Source organism: Myotis yumanensis, unplaced genomic scaffold, assembly GCF_028538775.1.
Source record: "Myotis yumanensis isolate MYYU_CA2020_CCGP unplaced genomic scaffold, mMyoYum1.0.hap1 SCAF_22, whole genome shotgun sequence".
NCBI lineage: Eukaryota > Metazoa > Chordata > Mammalia > Chiroptera > Vespertilionidae > Myotis > Myotis yumanensis.
Window position 1 is genome coordinate 15,306,801 of NW_027223773.1, and position 23,836 is coordinate 15,330,636.

General features: G+C 53.5%; 1 protein-coding gene across 1 annotated transcript in view; it reads left to right on the top strand.

Moving 5' to 3' along the window:
• Window positions 1–259: 259 nt before the first annotated feature.
• Window positions 260–23,836, top strand: part of PARP1 (poly(ADP-ribose) polymerase 1) — a 37,608-nt gene continuing 14,031 nt past the window's right edge. Inside the window, exons 1-12 of the mRNA XM_070401119.1 lie at window positions 260–416; window positions 6,009–6,174; window positions 10,770–10,885; window positions 12,605–12,819; window positions 13,448–13,538; window positions 14,676–14,792; window positions 15,496–15,672; window positions 19,626–19,773; window positions 20,869–21,009; window positions 21,903–22,145; window positions 22,605–22,673; window positions 22,890–23,022. Coding sequence (XP_070257220.1) covers window positions 297–416; window positions 6,009–6,174; window positions 10,770–10,885; window positions 12,605–12,819; window positions 13,448–13,538; window positions 14,676–14,792; window positions 15,496–15,672; window positions 19,626–19,773; window positions 20,869–21,009; window positions 21,903–22,145; window positions 22,605–22,673; window positions 22,890–23,022 — 1,736 coding nt within the window. The 5' untranslated portion in view covers window positions 260–296. The remainder of the gene's footprint in view (window positions 417–6,008; window positions 6,175–10,769; window positions 10,886–12,604; window positions 12,820–13,447; window positions 13,539–14,675; window positions 14,793–15,495; window positions 15,673–19,625; window positions 19,774–20,868; window positions 21,010–21,902; window positions 22,146–22,604; window positions 22,674–22,889; window positions 23,023–23,836) is intronic.

Genomic DNA, 23,836 nt, shown 5'->3' on the forward strand with positions numbered 1-23,836 from the left:
GCCGCCGCAGGCGCCGGGGAGCTCCGCCCTCCGCGGCCGGCAGGGGGCGCGCGCGCGCCGAGGCCCCGTCCCTGGGACGCGTGCGCGGGGCGTGCCCGCCGCCAGGCATCAGCAATCTATCGGCGAGCGGCGGGTGGGCGGTGCGGCGTGCTGGGCGGTGCTTCCGGGCGCTCGCGCTCCAGAGCCGAGCGGACTGACGGCCGGACGCACGCACGCGAGGGGGCGGGCGGCGGCGGTGTGTCCTCAGGCGGCGGCGGCGGCGGCGGGCTCCGGGACCGGCAGCGGCACGCGGGAGGATGGCGGAGGCCTCGGACAAGCTCTACCGCGTGGAGTACGCCAAGAGCGGGCGCGCCTCCTGCAAGAAGTGCAGCGAGAGCATCCCCAAGGACGCGCTCCGCATGGCCATCATGGTGCAGGTGCGGAGGCCGCTTTGTGCGCGGGGGCCTGCGCGGCCGGACGGGAGGGCTGGCGGCGGGGCGGCCGGGCCTGGGCGCCGCCGCTCGCGGCCGGCGGGGAGCCCGCCGGGGCCCCCCCGCGGGGTTTTGCTCATCTTGCAGGAAAAGCCCGGGAAATCGCCTGGAACTGGGTGCCGTTTGCTCCGTAAAAAGGAGGAACCGTTTCTGTCCCCGTTCGCCCCGGGGGCGGGGCGCGGCGCGTGCGGGTCTTGCGAGGCGGGTCCGACTGAAGCGACCTCGTTCTGGCGGGTTTTGTCCTACTTCGGTGGCGACGGCCGGCGTGAGGGTTTTTTAAGCTATTTTTGGCTGTCGCTTCAACACTCACTCACCCTCATTTTTTTTAATTATGCAAAGCTGCGCGCCTTGGTGTCATTTCTGCACAGCGCGTTCACTTTGGCCTGATCTCTTTATGTAGAATAACATTCCCCCAAACTTCCCAGGCTCCAGTGGGGTTCTCTCGATGCATGTGCAGCTGTCCGCTTTGAGTAAGCGTGGCCTCGGGGTTCCTCCTGGGGACTTCTTGGCAGATTGGGGATCCCCCTTCCCGGGTTCCCTGGGGCTTCGGGGACGCCCATGGGGTGGGAGGGCTCCGAGGTGGTGTCTGCAGGCCCCCCAGGGGTTCCTTCCTCCTCCCGCTTCCGTTTTGCGCAGGTGGTCTTGGTTCTCGCCCGCCCTGTCTCCCCACCTCAACATAAAGCTGCCTGCAGGCCCTGCGCGGGGCTCGGGGTCCAGAGAACCCGGTTTCCCTCGCTGCGCGGGGCCCAGGGTCCAGGGAACCTGGGTTCCCTCCCTGCGCGGGGCTCGGGGTCCAGAAAACCCGGTTTCCCTCGCTGCGCGGGGCTCAGGGTCCAGGGAACCTGGGTTCCCTCCCTGCGCGGGGCTCGGGGTCCAGGGAACGTGGTTTCCCTCCCTGCGCGGGGCTCGGGGTCCAGGAACCTGGGTTCCCTCCCTGCGCGGGGCTCGGGGTCCAGGAACCTGGGTTCCCTCCCTGCGCGGGGCTCGGGGTCCAGGAACCTGGGTTCCCTCCCTGCGCGGGGCTCGGGGTCCAGGGAACGTGGTTTCCCTCCCTGCGCGGGGCTCAGGGTCCAGGGAACGTGGTTTCCCTCCCTGCGCGGGGCTCAGGGTCCAGGGAACGTGGTTTCCCTCCCTGCGCGGGGCTCAGGGTCCAGGGAACGTGGTTTCCCTCGCTGCGCGGGGCTCAGGGTCCAGGGAACCTGGGTTCCCTCCCTGCGTGAGGCTCGGGGTCCAGGCCTGGTGTGTGAGGAGTGACCGCAGGGTCCGCGCTGGGTCTTCAGTGCTCTGGGCGGGGGAGTGGGTGTGAGTTCGGTTAGCTCATCTCACGACGGGGTGTCCTCCGGGCCTCCCCAGCTCTGCACCTGACACTGCACCTAATCACCTAAACTGGCCCAGCACCTGGTAGGTTCTAGGCCAGTGGTTGTCAACCTTCCTAATGCCTCGACCCTTTAATACAGTTCCTCATGTTGTGGTGACCCCCAATGTCATTATTACACATTGAACATAATTAAAGCATAGTGATTCATCACAAAAACAGTATGTAATTATATACGTGTTTTCCGATGGTCTTAGGGACCCCTGTGAAAGGGTCGTTCGACCCCCAAAGGGGTCGCGACCCACGGGTTGAGAACTGCTGTACTACGCACTGCCCTGGCTCCCAGGGCACGAAGAGCCAGTGTGGATAAAAGGAAGGTGATGGTGAACAGTGTCAGGGGTGGGTGCCCTTGATGGCGCTGTGCCCCGGGCATGTGTGCCCAGCCGGGTGTGGCCAGGGGTCCTGTTCCCAGAGTAGCTGGCCGCTGAGGGGGGAACCGCAGACACATCCCCTCTGAGCAGCTGAGCTTTACCTGAATGCACGGGCGCTGACCCTAAGTTCTCCTCGACGCTGGGGCTCCTGCCTGGGCAGACAGAAGGTCTGTGAGTTTAGACTAGAACAGATTTGCATCTGCATCCTCACAGCCTCTAGTTCAATGGTTCTCAACCTTGGCTGCACATTAGAATCACCTGGGAATCTTTCTAAAATCCTGATTTCTGGGCCCCATCCTCCGGAAATTCTTTCTCTTTATTACTAATGGTGTGGCTCCACCTTATAACAAAGAAACAGAATTTCCGAAGGATGCGGCCCAGAAATCAGGATTTTAAAAAGATTCCCAGGTGATTCTAATGTGCAGCCAAGGTTGAGAACCACTGCTGTAGATGGAGTCGTCACTTCCTTCCGATAGGAGCACAGCCAGGAAGGCATGCTAGCAGCGCCTGTGGCTTTTGTCACCGTTGGTGATTACAGATATTTTCACATCACTTGACATCTGTGGGGATTTCTCTCAGAATTTACGCTCCTCACTGCCTCAAGATAACAGTAGTTATTCCCGTGGGGGCTCAAGGGGTACCGTGGTCCAGTAAGCTTTTCCAATGTCTTGGTAACTATTCGGATACATTGGGTCCAATGTGTGAATCTGTCTTCTGTGCTGCATTTTTATTTTATTTTTATTATTTTAAATATGTTTTTATTGATTTCAGAGAGAGGGGGAGATAGAAACATCAGTGATGAGAGAGAATCATTGATTGGCTGCCTCCTGCACGCCCCACACTGGGGGTCAAGCCCATGACCCAGGCATGTGCCCTTGATTGGAATCGAACCCGGGCCCCTTCAGTCCACAGGCCGCCGCTCTATCCACTGAGCCAAACCAGCCAGGGCTGCATTTTTAAATGTTATTCTGAGAAGGGACACTAGGCTTCACCAGGCAGCGAGAGAGGACCCCGCCTGGTTGAGTGCAGACCGGAGACCTCAGTGAGCCGGTGAGCTGGGCAAGCCCTGTGAGGCAGGCCGCTCTGCCTGGAGGATGGCTCCATGGGTGACCTTGATTGTGAAGGAGTCTTTGTTATTAAAAGTAAGTGTGGTCGTCCCTAATTGTAATGAGGGAGTGGAGTTTTAATTCCAAATGTCAAGTTGGTCCTCTAGGCTGACTGGTGGTGGGGGCGGGGCAGGAAGAAAGAAGCCATTCTTCTGGCTCTTGTACTTAAAAGCCTTCTTTTGCATTTGTATGGGAGGATGTTCTGGGAGTATCAAATACCTGATACTTCAGCTGGTGTGCCTGGAGGCAGCCTGGAGGGGCTGGGCTGGGAGGAGGCTGAGGTGAGCCGTTTATCTGTCCTGGAGGGTTAGGATCCACTCCACCCATTGCTCTCTGGAGTGGGCGGGCAGTGGAGTGGCCGGGCGAGGACCCTGGTCTGGGATCGGTGCTCCGTACACAAAGATTCTGCCACTTGTGAGAGCCATGCGGCTGCCGAGTGATAGCCCCAGTCGTGACCTTGGTTCAGCTCACTTCCTGTCCGGTCATTCTCAGTCCTAAGGTCTGGGTGAGGCTTTCCTTTGGTCAAAGATTCTTCCTCTTGAGGGAGATGGGGCCCCCGCAGGAGCCACAGCACCCAGACCAAGGTTAAGGGGCAGGATGAGGCCCTGGCCGAGCCTAGAAGATGGGGCGCAGGCACGCATTCCAGCATGGGGCAAAGCCACTGCGCGCGGTCCTCCACTGCGTGAACATCACAGCGGAGGGGTAGGCCACTGCAGGTGAGGCCACGGGGGCGGACGAGGTGGCCGGATGCCCGAGGACCTGTCTTTCTTGGTGAAAGTTTGAGAGCCAGAACACATGTCTACTCTGGGGTGCCATTTGTTGTCTGGTTTGGGGGACTCTCTTCCACAGCAGGGAACCCCCCTCTTTCCTCTCACCTTCCCTCCAGACTCAGGGCGTCCCACAAACACCGTGAGGGCCCACGGTGAGCCTTTGCCAGATGCCAGCAAGCGGGCATGGTGCCTCTCAGGGCGCTCCCAGCCCAGTGTGGGCAGGACAGGCGTTGATCAAGTCCTCACCCACAGGGGTCATTGGTGGTTTTTTGTTAATCAGTCCTCACCCGAGGATATTTTTCCCATCGATTTTTTTAGAGCGAATGGAAGGGAGGGAAGGAGGGAGGGAGAAACATCAATGTGAGAGACACATCAGTTGATTGCTTCCCACACACCAGCTGGGGCTGGGGATCGAACCTGCGACCCTCCAGTGGGCAGGCCGATACTCTAACCACCAGGACACTGGCCGGAGCCGAATGGATCCTCCTTAGCTGTGGGAGGGGCCTTATGGGAACCCCAGAAAGTGCCGTTTCCCTGCATCGGACGGGGTGAGTTCTGGGCCGAGGAGTCAGCTGACGTTGCTGTAAACCAGACTGAGATGCTGAGAAGTCCTTGCTGTGCCCGCCTCCGCCTTCCATTTTAATCTATTAAGTCTGGAAAGAGGCCACTCACTGCCCAGCCCTAACCTTCCATTTTGATCTATTAAGTCTGGAAAGAGGCCACTCACATAGTAGGCGAGGGCTCGTTGGGAGACCTTGCCACTGCTCTTCACAGTATTTCCGCTGTCCCCACACTCCCTCCTAAAAGTTCTCTACGGTGTTTACTTTTAAAGCTCTTAATGTTTTTATTTCATCTGCGTGACATTCGGCTCTATGTTAGTGTGCAGCAGCAGATGCTTGAGGGCTCCCTTGCTTTAGTCAGACCGTTGTGTATTTTTAAGTAACTCTTCCTACCCAGCATCGTAGGGGAAAGAACCGTGGTGTTAGACCTGCCTTTGTGGGCACCACCTCCCCTGGGATCAGTGGGGGTGCTGGTTTCCACCCGGACTCAGTTGAATTGAGTGTGCCAGGGGCCCAGTAAATGCCAGTGTTTGTGCACGCTGCCGCTGCCGGTCACGGCCACCGCGCTCTGTGAAGCTGGGAGCGCCTGGCACTGTGACACTGACGGTACCAGCCCGAGTGTGAGGCTTCAAGGAAGGAAAGCCTCTGGGGCCCGACTTCCCAGTTCCTGCGGGAAATGGTTCTTCCCGAAGGTGGTGACATGCTGATGGTCTAGCCCAGGAGTTCTGTTGTCGGCCCTGGCGGGCCTGCTCCCTGATCAGTCATGTGTCGTCCCCGCCGCCCCCACCATGGAAGTTAATTCATTCCATTCCCATCTCTGTGGCTGCCCCTTTTCTGACACATCCTCTCTGCCTTGCTGGTTGCCTGGGCCTGGCTCCTTGTCATTCTAACTGCAGTGGCTCTTCTGGGTCCTTGGGGGCCGCACAGGCCCTCTGCGTCCTGCCTGGCTCCTGGGCAGACCCTGCAGAGTCAGGACATGGACAGGCGTCTTGTGTGCGTGTCATTGTGCTCACAGGTGAAGCGTGTCTGGGACGCGGTGGCATGTGGCTACAAAGGTACCCGGGCACAGTCCTGTTCAAAATGCCACCATTCCCACGGTCCGGCGTCCTGAGCGCGGGCTCGGCCGGCAGCGGCTCTCAGCTGTTGGGGAAGAGCCTGAAGAGACGTGCGGAATGTGCTGCTGCTGTTTCTCGTGCGTTGGCACCTTCCCCGGGCCGTGGGGGGGCACGGGCAAGGCTGCCCGGGTTAACAGATCAGGAAACACGGGCATGATGTGTTTCGTGCTGAGGGTTGGGCTTGAGGTTGCCTCGGAGGTTAACTAACCGTCCTTTTACCTCCTGGTTCTCCTCCTTCCAGTCGCCCATGTTCGATGGCAAAGTCCCACACTGGTACCACTTCTCCTGCTTCTGGAAGGTCGGCCACTCCATCTGGCAGCCTGATGTCGAGGTGGACGGCTTCTCGGAGCTCCGGTGGGACGACCAGCAGAAAGTGAAGAAGACTGCAGAGGCCGGAGGAGTGGCAGGTCCGCACACACGGGGAGGCCGCGCCTGTGATTCCCAACCCAGAGCTTCCGGGGACCTTTCCCAGAAGCTCCGCCCTCCTTCCTCACATGTGCCCGCAGAGAGCAGTGGCCTGCTGCTCAGCTGCACCTCAGTGACCGGCTGTGTCCTGCTGCAGGGCATTTTCTTCTTCCCGATGCTTGAACTGTGATCTTTAAAGTGGTTGTTCTAATAGACTTTACTTTTTAGAGCAGTTTTAGGTTCATAGCAAAATGAAACAGAAAATGTAGAGAGTCCCCGTATTCCTCCTGACCCACAGAAGCCTGGCCTCCCCATCGTCAGTGCCCTCCACTGAGGAGTCCTTTAGTTCCGACCGATGAACCGGCGTTGGCGCAGCGTTGCCGCCCAAGTCCATAGATGCGGTCGCATTCACTCATGGTGTACAGTCTGTAGACAGTGTACAATGGCATGTATTTATCCTTATAACAGAATACAGTGGGGCCTTGACTTGTAAGTTTAATTCGTTCAGAGACCAAGCTCGTTAAGGAGCTCGTTAACTCAAATTACTCTATCAACTCAATGCAAAAAATCAGCCGAGAGACAGCTGGTATCTCAAAAAACTCGTTAGTCGGGACACTCGTAAATCAAGGCCACACTGTATTTCTCACTGCCCTAAAGTCCTCTGTGCTTCCTCTGTTCATCTTTCCTCCCCCCATCCTCTGGCCAACACTGATCTTCATGCTGTCTCCATGGTTCTCTTTGTTCAGGATGTCCTACAGTTGGAATCACAGGGAGCCTTCCCAGATTGGCTTACTTCACATCAGTGTGCATTTAAGGTTCCTGCCTGCCTCTTCCGGGTGGTTGTTGTTAATCCTCACCCGAGTACATGCTTAGAGAGAGGGAGAGAGAGACATCAGTGTGCGAGAGAAACAGACAGGTTGCCTTCCGTATGCGCCTCAACTGGGGCCACAACCCAGGGATGTGCCCCGACTCGGAACCAAACCGACAACCTTTCAGTGCACAGGACAACACTCAACCAGCTGAGCCACTCTGGCCGGTCTCTTCATGGTTTGATAGCTCATTTTTCTTTTTTTTAGCTCATTTCTTTTTATTATTTTTTAAAATTAAATCTTTATTGTTCAGATTATTACATTGTTTCCTCTTTTTCCCACCGTAACTCCCCTCCACCCAGTTCCCACCCCACCCTCCGCCCTCACTCCCCACCCACTGTCCTCATCCATAGGTGCACGATTATTGTCCAATCTCTTCCTGCACCCCCCACACCCCTTTCCCCCCCAAGAATAGTCAGTCCACTCCCTTTCTATGCCCCTGATTCTATTATAATCACCAGTTCATACTGTTCATCAGATTATTTATTCACTTGATTTTTAGATTCTCTTGTTGATAGATGTGTATTTGTTGTTCATAATTTGTATCTTTACTTTTTTCTTCTTCTTCCTCTTCTTAAAGGATACCTTTCAGCATTTCATCTAATACTGGTTTGGTGGTGATGAAGTCCTTTAGCTTTTCCTTATCTGTGAAGCTCTTTATCTGACCTTCACTTCTGAATGATAGCTTTGCTGGATAAAGTAATCTTGGTTATAGGTTCTTGGTATTAATCACTTTGAATATTTCTTGCCACTCCCTTCTGGCTTGCAAAGTTTCTGTTGAGAAATCAGCTGACAGTCTTATGGGTACTCCCTTGTAGGTAACTGACTTTCTTTCTCTTGCTGCTTTTAGGATTCTCTCTTTGTCTTTCGCTCTTGGCATTTTAATTATGATGTGTCTTGGTGTGGTCCTCTTTGGATTTCTTTTGTTTGGGGTTCTCTGCGCTTCCTGGACTTGTAAGTCTATTTCTTTTACCAGGTAGGGGCCTGTTTCTTTGTATCGGCATTTTTTATGCTTCACTGTGTCGATAGAGTGGCTTTCTGTGCTAAGTGTCCCAATTACCTGAGGTAGACACTCTTGGTTCACCTCCTTGTGGGCTTTGTGCACAGTCTTGTTGTAGTGAAGCCTTGATTGTTGTAGTTAACACTGGGAGGATTTGACCTCCAGGCCAATTGGCTGTGAGAATCAGCTGTGTCTACGGTGGGAGAACTTCTGTGCTGAAGACACCCTTATGGGGCAAGACTTGCTTCAGTGGGGGTTTGGTGCTCACTGAGTCTGCCCCCTGAGTGTGTCCCTTATGGATCTGAGGAGTTGTAATTGGATGGTCCCACTCTGACCACTGGGTACACTGGCTCTTGGATCTAAGAGGTGCTAATCTAGCCTCTGCCTGAGGCTACCCAGCAGAAGCCAGCTGTAAAGCAATGCAAGTTGCCCTGGGGCCTTGGGGCAGCTGCAGTTTGTTAAGTTATTTTCAGATTACAAAGGGCCGAGCCTTTCATATGCAAAAGCCTCCATGCACGGCTTGGGTGGGGCAGGGTCCCAGGGGATCATCAGGGCGGCCAAGCAAGCAAGCAGTATGGCTGCTCTCAGTCCTGCCTTCAGAGGTCCTGGCAATCGCTGCGAGTGCCTCCGAGAGAAACCTGCCCGCCCTCGAGTTCTGACCGATGCCAGTATGAGTCTGGGTCCCCAGAGACTCACCTGGAACTGGAGCTCAGAGCCTGAGACTCCCTCCTGATTGAAAAAGACAACCGTGTCCTCAGCCGCCAGCCTCTCCGCATGCACCTCCGCACCTTTGTATTTTACTTCCGCACCACACCTCCTCTGAGTCTCGGTATGCTTTTCTCTTTCCTTCTAGTTGTAGAAATTCCACTCAGCCAGCCTTCCTGTGGTTCTGGATGATGTCCGTTGTGTCTTTTAGTTGTATTTTTGAAGTGGTTGTACGAGGCAGCAATCTCTGGTGTTTACCTATGCCGCCATCTTGGTATCTCCCCAGCTCATTTCTTTTTAATGCTGAATAATATTCTATTGTCTAGATGTAATAATTTATCCATACTGGTAACTAGTTTATTTATACTGAAGGACATCTTGGTTGCTTCCAAGTTTGGGTAGTTATTAATAAGTATAAACATGTAGGGTTTTTGAATTTTTATGAGTTTATTTGCACCCTCACATGAAGGTTTTATGTGGACCTAAGTTTTTCAACTCGTTTGGATAAATACCAAGGAACGTGATTGCTAGGTTGTGTGTTTAGTTTGTGCGAAGCTGCCAATCTCTAAGATGGCTGTAGCATTTTTAGAATTTCCATCAGCAACGAGTGACAATTTCTGTGGCTCCACATCTCTGCCAGCGTTTGGTGTTGTCGGTGTTTTGACCTTTCTAATAGGTGTGTAATAGTGTCTTGTTTAATTTGTAGTAAGAAGGCTGTTCAGATATTTTCCGTTTGTTTTGAGTTTTAAGAGCTCTTTGTATATTTTAAATAACTGTGCTTGAAAATACATTTTTCCCGGTCTGTAGCTTGTCTTTCTCATTCTCTTGACAATGTCTTTCATGGATCGTGGCTGTTACTGTATCTAAAAAGTCATCATCATACCCAAGCTCAGCTAGAGTCTCTCCTCTGTTGTCATGAGTTTTATGGTTTTGTGTTACACATGACATTTAAGTCTGTGGTCCATTTTGAGTTAATTTCTGCAGTGGGTATGAGGTCTGTCTTACTCAGTGTTTTGCATGTGGATGTCCAATTTTCCCAGCACCACTGGTGGGAAAGTGTGCCAGCTCAGCCAAGGGTTCCGCAGCCTGAAATGACAGACAGAATAAGCTGGGTCTAGGTCAGCCGTGGGCAAACTACGGCCCGTGGACAAACTACGGCCCGCGGGCCAGATCCGGCCTTTTGAAATGAATAAAACTAAAAAAAAAGCCGAAACCGGTTTGGCTCAGTGGATAGAGCGTCGGCCTGCGGACTGAAAGGTCCCGGGTTCGATTCCGGTCAGGGGCATGTACCTGGGTTGCGGGCACATCCCCAGTGGGGAGTGTGCAGGAGGCAGCTGATCAATGTTTCTCTCTCATCGATGTTTCTAACTCTCTATCTCTCTCCCTTCCTCTCTGTAAAAAATCAATAAAATATATTTTTAAAAAAACTAAAAAAAAAAAAAAGACGGTACCCTTTTATGTAATGATGTTTACTTTGAATTTATATTAGTTCACACAAACACTCCATCCATGCTTTTGTTCCGGCCCTCCGGTCCAGTTTAAGAACCCATTGTGGCCCTCGAGTCAAAAAGTTGGCCCACCCCTGGTCTAGGTGGATCTCCTGTGCCTGGCTGAGGCCACAGAGACAGACCCAGATGCCAGCTGAGCCTTTATTTTATAGCCAGAGGTAAACAAGGTAGTGGTCACCATAGTTACAATGTTCTTGTGAGTTTCACTTGTTTTGGCAGCACTTGCTGCATCTCCCACAGTGAGGGAGGGGTGCCAGAGGAAATGGAGAGAGGTGGAAGGTGAGACAGCCACCAGCTAACATAGAGCTGTTCCCAAGAGCCTGTCTGAGAAAGATTTGATTTTATTGCCAGAAAAGAAGCTGCGTTCACCAGCCACAGTGGTTAGAAATGGCGTAGAGGAAACGGGCTGACTGCAATCACCCAGAACGTCACGTGTCCTTGTGGAAGAGCCTCGGGTGTGGCGGGGAGGCTGGGACGCAGCTGTGAGTTGAGCATTGCTGTGTTTGATTCTTCAGGCAAAGGCCAAGGCGGAGCGGGCGGTAAGCCGGAGAAGACGCTGGGCGACTTTGCGGCAGAGTACGCCAAGTCCAACAGGAGCACCTGCAAGGGCTGTCTGGAGAGGATAGACAAGGTGAGGGTTAGGCTCCAGGACCTAACTCGGGGTCTCTTCCACTGGGTGTCACTGAATCTCAAAGGAAAAGAAAAATACAGGCTGTGAGTGCTCGCCCAACGCTCCTGCTTAAAAATAAAAGGAAGATCTTAACAGACAGGAGGTTACACTGACTCTTGTTCCAGTCCGGTCCGGCCCTAATTACTCCGGGTCCAGCCCCATGTCTGTAACTCTATCCACTTTTAGAAGATCAGGTTTTGGGGGAGGAGGAGTTAAAGGATTTACATGGGGGGCGGGGGTCTCTTCTGGGCTTGGCAGTGGCGAGAGAAGGCTGTGGGTCTGTTTTATGGCAGCATTAAGTTTGAGTGAGTTTGTTCCCTGGTGCGAGCCTCCAGGTTTCTTCGACTTCATCAGAGGAACTTCATTAACCACCCTTTCCTACCAATTGTCCCTGAAGAAAGACAGCCGACTGGGAACGCCACCTGGACGATTCCATTTGATTAGTTTAAGGTTTTTGCTCCTTGGAGTACTGTGCCAGAAATTTGGAGATGGGCAGTGGCATTTAGAAAGGAAAATCATGACATTATTAAAAGATCTCCAGCTTCCTTCAGTCACTACAAATTTGAGGCAGAAGTTTAGGTTCTGAGGGGAATGTCAGAAGTGTGTGTTGAGTGATGCTTGGCCTGAAATGGAGTTCTGTGAAGTGTCAGCACCCCTCAGCTGTGTTGCCCGGGTCTGGGGCTCACCGTCATGGAACTCTCCTAGGAGTGTCAGGCCTGGAATTGTGAAGCAGGGCAGGATGGAAGGACTAGGTTCAACAGATCGAAGAAAGGGGGTTGGGAGGCGGGGGGAAGGGGCCAGGAAACCCCTGCTGGGACTGGAGACCTGCCTCAGGCTCTTGGGCCTGGAGTGTAGCATCCCGGTGCAGGTGGAGTCCTCGGCGCTGCCCCAGTCTACGGTACAGGAATCTCCAGTTTGGGGCGCGGTGACGAAGGAGACTTCATTCCGTGCAAACAATCTCAGTGGTGGTGCTTGAGCACAGCTGTGACACACACTAGGGAAATGCAGTCCCCTCCTCGGGCGTCTCCTAGCCAGAGGGGAGCTGGCTTATGTGGGCAGAAATCCCCGCCCCCCCCGTCCCAGATGGTTCCTAGTTGTTCCATCCTCATGTAAATGAGGACTTCACATTCTCTGATTGGTCCAGAGGCACTGTCCTGATTAGTCAAAATAGAGCCACTCTGATTGGCCAGAGCTGTGTAGCTCTGGATGGGGAAGGCCTCAGTCCTGTTGGTTGAAATAAGATTCCAGGAACTCCTTTATCGGGGCTGACTCAGGTGGCGGAAACACGGTGCAGGCCTCTCCCTGAAGGGCAGTTGGCATGAGAGGCCCTTCAGTAGAAAGCGCTGCTGGGCTCTGTTTCGCTCTGTTTTAATTTGAGCCTAGTTACTGCCAGGGGCCCTTCTTAGTAGGTGTCTTTCTCAGGGTTCACAGTTACCCCGTCCTTGACTTGCCTAGGCAGAGAGATAACTAGTTGAAGTTGAGTCAGTTTAAAATGGGGGTGTAGGGGCTTGAGGGTAACACAGTCACTGGTGGTATGACAGTGCCAGAACCCCAGCAGCCTGCACGTGGCCCTGAGGCGGCCTGAGGCCCTCGCTGGCTGCAGCAGGGGCTGGCTTGGTCGCCCGGTCCTGTGTCCCCCATCCTTCCTTGTCTCAGTCCCACATGTGGTTTCTCCTGTAGGGCCAGGTGCGCCTGTCCAAGAAGATGCTGGACCCGGAGAAGCCCCAGCTGGGCATGATTGACCGCTGGTACCACCCAGAGTGCTTTGTTGAGCACAGGGAGGAGCTGGGCTTCCGGCCCGAATACAGTGCGAGCCTGCTCAAGGGCTTCAGCCAGCTGGCTCCCGAGGATAAGGAAGCCCTGGAGAAGCAGCTCCCGGGAGTCAAGAGCGAAGTGTGGGTGGAGGGCCAAGGGGAGTGGGTGGGGGTTCAATGAGGGGCATGGTGGAAGCCCAGAGATCCCACAGATGCATACCAGTCCTGTGTGTCCCCTGGCTAATTTGAGAAAGCCCGGATGCCGACTGAGGGGTGGCACGGCTCAGCGCTGCCTCTTCCCCGGCTGTGGGAGTGGAGGGCAGCAGGAAGGGCTGTAGGGTGCTCTTGGTGTCTGATCTGTGGCCCCTGCGTGACCCAGTTTCCTGTCCCCGTGGCCTCCTGTGGACATGTTCCTTTGTGTCTGGGTATCTCTGAGAAATGGTGCTGGGAGGACCGTCACAGGTTTTTAATGAGTTGGGAGGGAGCAGTTCCCTGGTTTAAGGTTTGGAATGGCACGGGTGTCATGGTGCTGACATTAGGATGGGCAGACCTACCAGTGACTCCGTATTGGGTTGCCCTGAGGCTCTGGAGCAACCCCGAGATCATCCTTGGCAACCGAGTATGTTCTGAAGGGGATGAAGTCCATGTAAACACTCCCTGAGAGGCGGCAAGCTGGGCCTGCAGAGAAGAGTTGAGATAACAAGATACGTCATTGGATGTCTGCGTTTTCGTGGCTCTGGTTCTCTCTTACATTCTGCGTCTCTTTCAGAAAGAGGAAAGGTGACGAGGTTGATGGGCTAGACCAAGTGCCCAAGAAGAAACCTAAGAAAGAGAAAGACAAGCTTGAAAAGGCTCTCAAGGTGAGTTCTGAGCTGTGTCCTTGGCCATTCTGCCCAGTTCTTCCCTCGCTCTGGGAAGAAAGCTCAAGGCGGTGTGTGTGTCCCGTACCCAGACCTTTAGGAATTCCCAAGTTGATAGCTGCTGTTAAAAGGCCTGGTTCCCACCCCACCCCCCACCCCTGTGGCTTCCTTCCTTCCTCCCAAAGGAACAGTTCCTATTTGAAGAGAACTCCCCTTGGGCTCCAGGTGCCAGACCAGCACCCAGGCTCATGCAGGAGCTGAGTCAGGCCCCAGGCACCAGCCTCACTGAGCTGGTAGAGTCCTGCTTCAGCCACTCAGTACATCAAATGAAGCTCTTATTTAAAAGAAAAAGGAAGAGAAGTCAACATAGTGGAGAGAGGACTACCCGTTAAATCAGTCGTTGACCAGAGATTCATCACTGTTGGTTACACATGCATTGAAGCAAAGTACAGATTACTAATCAGAAAATGCCAGCTGCTTGGGGATCTAGGGGAGAACACGCAGTCTCTCAGGGACTTGGTTTCCATGAGGCATCTGCTTGGCTCTCTTACATAAGCATTCAGTTTTTTCCAGTGGTGTGAGAATTAGAAGCAATTTCTCATCTTGTTCCAGTTGTTTGACCAGAAGGACAATGTGGTGTGATTGCCCTTCGTAAAAAACGTTTGCTGTGGTCCACAGCTGGCTGCAGTAGAGTGGTGGTGCTGTTGGCACTGAGGAAATAGGTGGTTGGACACCCCCTCCCCCGTGCACTCTCAGACTGGGGGGAGCAGCCACACCCACCTCCCTAGCACCGGGTGTTGGGCTGACAATCCTGGGAGCTTCCAGGCTCCTTCCTGAGTCTCCGGGCGTTGGTTTCTGAGTGGCCGATTCCAGGGACCCTGGTTCCCGGACAGCAGCCCTCCCCTCATCCCTCCGTGGTCTCCCCACCTTCCCTGGTGGTGTTGAGAGGCTGTGCCCTGGGCTTACCTTGGCGTCCACAGGAGGGACTGGGCGCTCACTTCCCTGTTGCTGAGACTGACGTTGGTGTGCAGCTCAGTTAGGATGTGGTTGGAGACGAGCAAGGCCAATGGGTCTCCCCTGGTGGTGGGTTTCTCTCTCTGAAGAGCTGGTCTCTCAGCGGCTGGGTCTTGTCCACAGGCCCAGAACGACCTGATCTGGAACACCAAGGATGAGCTCAAGAAGGCGTGCTCGACCAACGACCTGAAAGAGCTGCTCATCTTCAACAAGCAGCAAGTGCCCTCCGGGGAGTCGGCGGTGAGCTGCCCTTGTGTTATGTGAGCCGTGGGAGGCGGCCAGGCCGCCGTGGAGTGACTGTCCTCTCGGACGGTGGGAGGCCCTCGGTTGAACACCTGCCGGTATTAATTGGGGAAGTGACAGTCCATAGTTGTGTTGCATGGTCATCATCATCATCATCGGGGTCACCATTTCCCAGGGGCAGGAAGGGGCGGGCTCTCCTGGGCCCTTCCAGGCGTCTTCCCCAAGGCAGCCCTTGGTTTAGGATTTTGGTGAGGACTGACGTGGGCCTCTGTTTGCCTTGTATATTCACGCCGCACTGGCCTGAGGCGCTCTCCGCTGCCTTCTGCCCGAACTGCCCGGGCTGTGAGGCCTGTGGAGGGAGCAGGACCACCTCGTGAGACCAGCCTCCCCAGCAGGCCTGCCCTGCCGTCTCTGGGGAGAGGGTGGCACTGTTCTGTGCAGAAGCAGTGGGTGCTCTGGCTCTCCCTTTATATCTAAATCCCCGAGGGAAGTGGGAACTGCAGGAACATGCGTGGACTTAAAAGTACAAAAATCTAAGCTCCACCTGTCAACCAGCCGGCCAGCTGGTGGGCAGTTCGCGAGCCTGGGGGCCAGCCCTCTTCTGTGTTGGTGAGAGCAGTTTGTGCAGATTCTTCATCCCACGCGGGGAACGTCACTCTGTAGCCGCTCCTTTGTCTCTGACACGCTTCTCCACGGGCAGATCTTGGACCGCGTGGCTGACGGCATTGTGTTCGGTGCCCTCCTGCCCTGCGAGCAGTGCTCGGGCCAGCTGGTCTTCAAGGGTGACGCCTACTACTGCACGGGGGACATCACTGCCTGGACCAAGTGTATGGTCAGGACCCAGACGCCCAGCCGGAAGGAGTGGGTGATTCCCAAGGTAAGTGGGGGGTCCTGGGGTCTGTCCCCAGAAAAACATGGTCCCCTCACTCCAAGCTGCCACGCCGGCAGGGCAGCATCCTGCAGACTTCTTACAGCTGATCCATCCTCATAGTTAGAATATAAAATTCTATTATTGGCTCCATAGTTTAAACACTTCACAAATGTAGAACCACAGCACTTCGTGCTGGAGTGCAGGTTTGTCCAATCGGAGTAAAGTCCTCCTGCTGGCAGATTGTGATCATTTCTGTTCCTGCTCAGCAAGTGCTTACCGGTGCCAGGCACTGTTCTAAGCTCAGGGGACAGACGGTGACCAAGTGGATCATTCTTGCCTCTGTTAGGAGAGTTTTTCTTAAGAATATTTCTTTGCTCTTATGCTAAAGAGGGAACTGGTTCCAGGGTTCAATTATCTTCTATTTTGATCTCTTATAATGGAACTACATGTTGAATTCTCAGGTGCGAAATCTCAGTTGAGGAACCTCATTTGGAATTGTGGGCGGGGTGGGGGGGTGTTGACAGTGTCTTTGGGGGCTTGGCTGCTGGAAGGACTCCACCTGTGTCCTCAAACTCAGCTTGAGCTGGCACCCAGCTGCCTGGGGCAGAGGTGGACTGCCACTAAGTAGGATTTGGAGTTTGATCATCCAGTTATCTCTCCCTGTACGTACTTCCGGGGGCGAGCGTTGGAATGGTGCCCTGTAGGAAGCACTTGGTCGTTGGGACTTGAGTGCCCCATGGGCAGTGCTAACCCAGCATCTGGAACAGGACTCCAAGGTGCCACCAGCCCTCCTGCCCGGGCTCATTCGTTTTCTGCCTCCTCTGCCCACTGCCATAATTTACTCCCTCCCTCAGTCCTTTCTCTGTACGTTTTCTTGAGTGATCACTTAGCAAATTTGGCCTTGTTGCTTCCCACACCCTTAATATCTTATAGTGATTCCTCAGTTCCTATAGAAATACTACTATTTTCAGTTGTTCTGATGTGCAGGTGTAATAGGCCCTTTTGTGGTATTTGTATTCCTTCTGTCTTTGAGAAAATAATAAAATAACTAATGTGAACTATTTTGTGCTTTATGTATGCATGGATTCGTGCACCTCGAAAGTAAATTAATTAGAAGGTGGCCAGCGGGGCAGGCCTAGGCAAGACTGGCCAGACACGCCCTGGAGCCGACCTCCGGTGGTCCCTCCCTGGCCGGCCGCACCTGGGGCAGCGCTGGGGCTCCAAGGGCGTCTGTGGAGTGGTGGGGGCGGGGTCCCTCCGGCAGGTGGGGTCCCTCAGGCTGGCCTGTGGGGATCAGCTGAAACCAGCAGTCCGACATCCCCCCCAGAGGCCCCAGAGTGGGAGAGGGTGCTCTGCAAAGTTGCTGTTGCTCAGCAGCTCCTGCATTGAGTATCTGCCCCCTGGTGGTCATTGCACATCATAGCTGCCGATTGGACGGTTGCTTAGATTGCACAGCATATATATACATATGAGAATATATACTTTTTTCCCAAGGATTTGTTTATTGATTTTTTTTAGAGCAAAGAGGGGGAAGGGGAGAGAGAAACATCCATCAGTTGCCTCCTATTTATGCCCTGACTGGGAATCAAGCCCACAACCTTTTAATGTACTGGACAGTACACCATCCAAGCCACCCAGCCTGGACTAGCATCTACCTATATTTTTAAAGAAATATTTTAAAAGGGTATCTGCAGCCCTGGCCAATGAGGCTCAGTTGGTTGAGCACCACCCCTGTGTACACACAGACCTCTAATTCTTTACACTGCCAGCAACAGGGAGCTAACTACCCGGGGTTCCCAGCAAACCGCGATAAGTCAGTCGCGTGCCTTTGCCTAGCCCTTGTTAGAGGCTGCTGAGCGGTCACTGCCTCTGAGGAGCCCTTCCAGCATTCCCCGCCTTGCAGCCCCAGAGCACACCGCTGGCTTAGAGCTTGGCTCCTAGGTTAAAACTTGCCTTCGTGGAACTTTCTCAAGGGCAGAAGCTGTTTCTTTAGCCTCACTGTGACATGTGACACATGGCAGGTGCGCAGCATATGTTGGGAATGAGGCTGTTGCCTTTCATCCAGTAGGTATTCAGTGAACGTGGTTATAGTAGGGAGGGCTGCTTCTTGATTGGATGAAGACTTGGGTGCATAAGATCTGTAGTGTTCCCTGAACTTCACATACAGCAGCCCCCTTACCTGCAGGGCATAGGCCCAGTGGATGACTAAGACCGTGGATAATGCCAAACTCTATACAGTGGGGCCTTGACTTACGAGTTTAATTTGTTCCATGATGGAGCTCGTAACTCAAATTACTCGTATGTCAAATCAAAAGTGAACGAGTGAGACACGTGATGCTGGGATGATGTTGTGGTGTTCACTGTGACGTTCGCTGCGCCAACTAGCGGTGGGGTATCTGAAGCTGGCTCGTAACCCGAATTTTAGCTCGCAACTCAAAGCAAAAAATCGGCCGAGAGACGGCTCGTATCTCGAAAAACTCGTTAGGACACTCGTAAGTCAAGGCCCCACTGTACATGTTAAGTAAAGTAAGGATGACTTTAAACACAGCACTGCAGTATCATGACACTCGACCCCATGAACGGCTATTAAATGACTAGTGGGCAGGTAGCGTATACAGTGAGGAGACCGCATCCCCTGGGGGATGATTCGTATCCCTGGCAGGATGGTGTGAGCTTTAAAACTTCAAAAACTGCAGCTAGCCCCGACTGTGAACCAGGGGGTTGCGGTTTGATTTCCCGGCAGAGCACATGCCCAGGTTGCGGGCTTGATCCCCAGTAGGGGATGTGCAGGAGGCAGCCAGTCGATGATTCGATGATTTGCTCTCATCATTGATGTTTCTCTCTCTCTCTCCCTCTCCCTTTCTCTCTGAAATCAATAAAAATATTTCAAAAACAACGCGGCTAAGTGGGGACCTACTGTAGTTGATGTTAATCAAGTGACCACTCAGCACAGCCCATTGTAGATCGCATGGGATGAAGATAACTATGCTGATGCTAGAATCTGCATTGAACATTGACCGTGACTGGGCTCTCTGCTGCTTGTTTGTTCTAAGGAGTGTAGGGAATTGCCCTGATTTCCATCTGCGTAATCTCTCCCAGTGTGTGCAGTCTTTGGGGCCTTTTGGTCATGGGATGGGCATGTGAACCCAGAGAGAAAAACTCGTTTTTTAAAGCATTTTTTTTTACCACCTCCACAGTACAAGCTCTAACAGAATTGAGTTTGCCATCTGTGAACCACTGTTGAACCCAGACTACCACCTTCAGGCCTCATTCTCAAGTTGTTCCCCTCCAGAGTCAATCTCTCTGGGTACTAGAAATAACTACCATATCTGTAATAATTACTTCATACTAGAAGCCTCACCTTTTCTTAATGTTATTCTTTTTTTTTAAATATATTTTTATTTCAGAATGGAAGGGAGGGAGGGAGGGAGGGAGAGAGAGAGAGAGAGAGAGAGAGAGAGAGAGAAAACATCAATGATGAGTGAGAATCACTGATTGGCTGCCTCCTGCACGCCCTACTCTGGGGATCAAGCCCGCAACCCTGGCATGTGCCCTTGACTAGAATCGAACCTGGGACCCTTCATTCCGAAGGCTGATGCTCCATCCACTGAGCTAAACCAGCCAGGGCCTTAATGTTATTCTTTACTGGGGGGCCCGGTGCACGAAATTCGTGCACTGGGGGTGGGGGTCCCTCAGCCCAACCTGCCCCCTCTCACAGACTGGGAGCCCTCGGGGGATGTCCTACTGACGGCTTAGGCCTGCCATCTTTTTTGGGTTAATTTGCATACTCCTGATTGGGTGGTGGTTGCTGTGGAGGGACAGTCAATTTGCATCTTTCTCTTTTATTATATAGGATTATAAAAAGATTTTTTTATCTGGACAATAGAAATGATCTTGGCTCTATCAGGTGATTATTTCAAGGGAGAACTGGCTTCTTAACTGAAACTTAAATTCTTCAGGAATTCCGAGAAATCCCTTATCTCAAGAAACTGAAGGTCAAAAAGCAGGACCGTCTATTCCCCCCCGAGACCAGTGCCCCAGTGGCAGCAGCACCGCCACCTTCCACAGTCTCGGCGCCCACTACTGTGAACTCTTCTGCCCCACCAGGTAGAGCTCCAGGGCGGGGGACATGGGGGCGGGGGGCTGAGGTCCTGTTCTTTGGGGGAACAGGCTGTCTCTGTTCACTGTTGCTGGTCCTGTGAGGAAGCCCTGTCTTGGGCACTGCCCCCCCCCCCCCCCCCCAAGCAGGAGCAGGGAGGCCAGACCGATAGCCTTACCTGGAATGGCCTACCCTGCCCAACTACGACAGAGCATCTCCGGTCTCGCTGTCCTGCCTCCGGTAGTCTGTGCCCACCAGGCATCCAGAGCTGCTGTGAGGCTGGGCTTCTGTGCATGCAGAGGCCTCTGTGTGCTGGTCAGCATTAGTGGGAAGTGCTCGCACCAGCAGAGAGCAGGAGATCAGTTTGTGTTTTTCTCGGGAGAAAGCCCCGCTGCCTTTGTGTACTCAGGGACACGGAGGGCTGGCAGGACTTTTCCCTGCGGCACCTCCTGTCGTAGGATGTCTGTGAACCACTGTTGAACCCAGACTACCACCTTCAGGCCTCATTCTCAAGTTGTTCCCCTCCAGAGTCAATCTCTCTGGGTGCTAGAAATAACTACCATATCTGTAATAATTACTTCATACTGCCTTCCCATCAGCCGTGGCGCACCCCGTCCAGGGCTTTCTAGCCGGGCCGAGTGCTTTTCCCCGGAATCAGTTGTCTCCAGTTGTTATGATCAAAGCTTTGCGTTGTCATGGACTTGTCCAATTTTTTAATGGGGTCAGTTACTAAGTATTGCATAAGAAATTGCAGTTTGGTTGTAAATGGCAGGAGAAGAATAAAAGTAATTGGGCATTCACGCGACCTACCTCTCTGCTTCCCATCCTCTGCCGGCTTCCTGTCCCTGGTCCCCGGGCTCCAAATCCAGCCTCTCTGTGCCCAGGGATGAGTGCAGGGTCTCTTGCGGCACTTGGCTGGCTGTCCTGCTTTCCTGGTGCCTTTACTTCTGTTTGCGTAGACTTCCCTCGGGAGACTGAGGATGTCCGGGGGCCCTGCAGCCTGTTCCGGCTTTTTCCTGAGAGCTTGCTGCTGGTTTCCTGCCCCCTGCCCAGCCCTCCTCCTGAAGAGCAGTCTTGTTTCACGGTTCTGTTCTCCATCCCAGATAAGCCGCTGTCCAACATGAAGATCCTGGCTCTCGGGAAACTCTCCCGGAACAAGGACGAAGTGAAGGCCACCGTCGAGAAACTCGGGGGGAAGCTGACGGGAACGGCCAACAAGGCCTCGCTGTGCATCAGCACCAAGAGTGAGTGCAGCCTCATCTGCAGCCCGAAACGGCACTCTCTGCCTCTTGCGATCGTGACGAGGGTTGAATGAGGGGCGGGCTGAGGTCACGCAGCCTGTCGCACGGACAGCGCGGTTGCTCTACTCAAGGGAAGGGCGGCCAGCGTGTGCACCTGGTGCCGCTGCTCCGACTGGAGTGTGTTCAGGTCCTGCTCCCGCTAAAGACTGAGGCTGCTGTTCCCACTCCTATCACCCGGCGCTCTGCCACAGGGGTTAGTAGGTTTGCTGCCAAAACAAAAGTTTGCAGCTGAAGTACATTTGGGAAATGCAGTTAAACAAAGGTAAATGGGTTTCTTTGCAGCATTATTACACTGATGACCATTGTAATAAGTCTCTGAGACACAGAGACAGCGTGCAGCATTTTCCAAACATACTGACTTCCGGGTCCTTTTTCTGTGGAATGTCTATTAACTTCTCATTCTATAGAATGGTCTAGGCCAGCCGTGGGCAAACTATGGCCCGCGGGCCGGATCTGGCCCGTTTGAAATGAATAAAACTAAAAAAAAAAAAAAAAAGACCGTACCCTTTTATGTAATGATGTTTACTTTGAATTTATATTAGTTCACACAAACACTCCATCCATGCTTTTGTTCCGGCCCTCCGGTCCAGTTTAAGAACCCATTGTGGCCCTCGAGTCAAAAAGTTTGCCCACCCCTGGTCTAGAGGCATTAGCGCATCATGCTGTAGAGAAGGAGTGTTGCTGGGAAAGGCAGTTGTGGAAATAGCCCCAGAGCCATGAGGCTGGGAGGACAGGCCAGCAGTGTGATGAGGGTCTGGGAGTAAGTATGACTCTAGAAGTTTGAGTTTTGACATTAGTTTTAAACTTGTTTATTCTTTTCCGCCTGATTTGAACAGAGGAGGTGGAAAAGATGAATAAAAAGATGGAGGAAGTAAAAGAGGGCAACATTCGAGTGGTGTCTGAGGATTTCCTCCAGGACGTTGCTGCCTCAACCAAGAGCTTCCAGGAGCTGGTCTCAGCCCACCTCTTGTCCCCCTGGGGCGCCGCCATGAAGGAGGAGCCTGTCGAAGTGGTGGCCCCAAAAGCCAAGTCGGGGGCTGCGGTCTCCAAAAAGAGCAAAGCCCCCGTCAAAGAGGAAGGTGAGGCCTGAGCTGCCCCCTGGGGACTGAGCCAGGGATGCCAGTGGCCTGATGCGTCCTAGGTCACGGTCTGTCCCCGTCTGCATGTGCCCCTGAGACGGCCTGCGTGGTGGAAGGCACACGGGTCCCGTGTTGGCATATGATACAAGTGGAAATGACCCACTTGTCTTGCTTCCCCCTTTTTTGTTTTTAAATATATTTTATTGATTTTTTACAGAGAAGAAGGGAGAGGGACAGAGAGTTAGAAACATCGATGAGAGAGATCGATCCGCTGCCTCCTGCACGCCCCCTACTGGGGATGTGCCCGTAACCAAAGTACAGGCCCTTGATGGGAATCGAACCCGGGACCCCTCAGTCCGCAGGCCGACGCTCTATCCACTGAGCCAAACCTGTTTGGCTTGCTTCCCCTTTTTAATTTACTTTTAATTTAATGTTCACATTTCTCTCTCCCCTTCCAAGGAAACAACAAATCTGAAAAGACAGTGAAATTAACTCTTAAAGGAGGGGCTGCTGTTGATCCTGATTCTGGTAAGCAAACAGGGATGATGGGAGCAGAGTGGGGCCCGCCTTTGCCCTTGGGCTCCCACCCCCACCACCCTGTCCTGAGAGCACGCACACCTGTGGGGAACCTCCAGGGGTGGCGCTGGGGTGTTCAAGAAGGTGTGGACTCTGTGCAGACCCCTTACCCCTGAGCACCCTGGCCCCTCTCGGAGGAGGAGCTAAGGGGCCCTGCCTCCCTGGCAGGTCTGGAACGTTCTGCGCACGTCCTGGAGAAAGGCGGGAAGGTCTTCAGCGCCACGCTGGGCCTGGTGGACATTGTTAAAGGAACCAACTCCTATTACAAGCTGCAGCTCCTGGAAGATGACAAAGGAAGCAGGTGTGTTCTGGGGGCGGGGCGTTCGGGGAGCTGTGCTCCAGCAGAGGGTGGGCCCGCTCTGCTGTGCCGTCAGCCTCAGGACCCCGCGTGCTCTCAGTGCCTGGGCCTTCTGTCCCTCACAAAGAGCATGGGATGTAGTGAGGCTTTCGGTGAGAGAGGAAGGACGCCCCCTGCCCTGACAGCCTGGCTCTCCTGGGTCCAGGCGGGCCATCTTAGGGGGTGTCACATAATCTCCCAACTCCTTTCTTAGATTCCCTTGAAGATTCTAGTTTCTCATACCCTCACTCATGTTTCTAAACTTCTGCAGCAAGTAAAGGTCGGCAAGAACTGAACTTCTAAATTTACTTCAAACTCTAGTTACTAAAGATGTTTACATTGGCCTTTTTTGCTGTTATTTTTTAAACCTGATAGAACATGGCGAGGGCCAGTTCTGGGTGCTGAGGGGCTGGGCTGCTTTCTGCGTCCACACCACTGGTCCATCTCCCTGTCACAGCCAGCGTGGAGTGGGGGCTGTGTGTGGGTGGAACGTTGTGTGGAAGGAACTCATTGAATTCTAACGGTGAAAGTACTTTAAAAATTACTTTCATGTGTTAAACTGTTTTCGCTCATGGAAACCATTTACTCACTGTAACTCCAGGAGATGCAAATGTTTCCTGGTGGAAAGGCAACCCCGTGGAGGGGAGCCCAGGAAAGGAAAAGCCGGCGCCGCTAAACCCTGCTAGCCTCCGTGTGTAAGCTTAGTTCCTCCCACCTCTTCACCTTTCACCGACCTTTCATTTAAAACGTGAACGTCATGCCCTAACCAGCTTGGCTC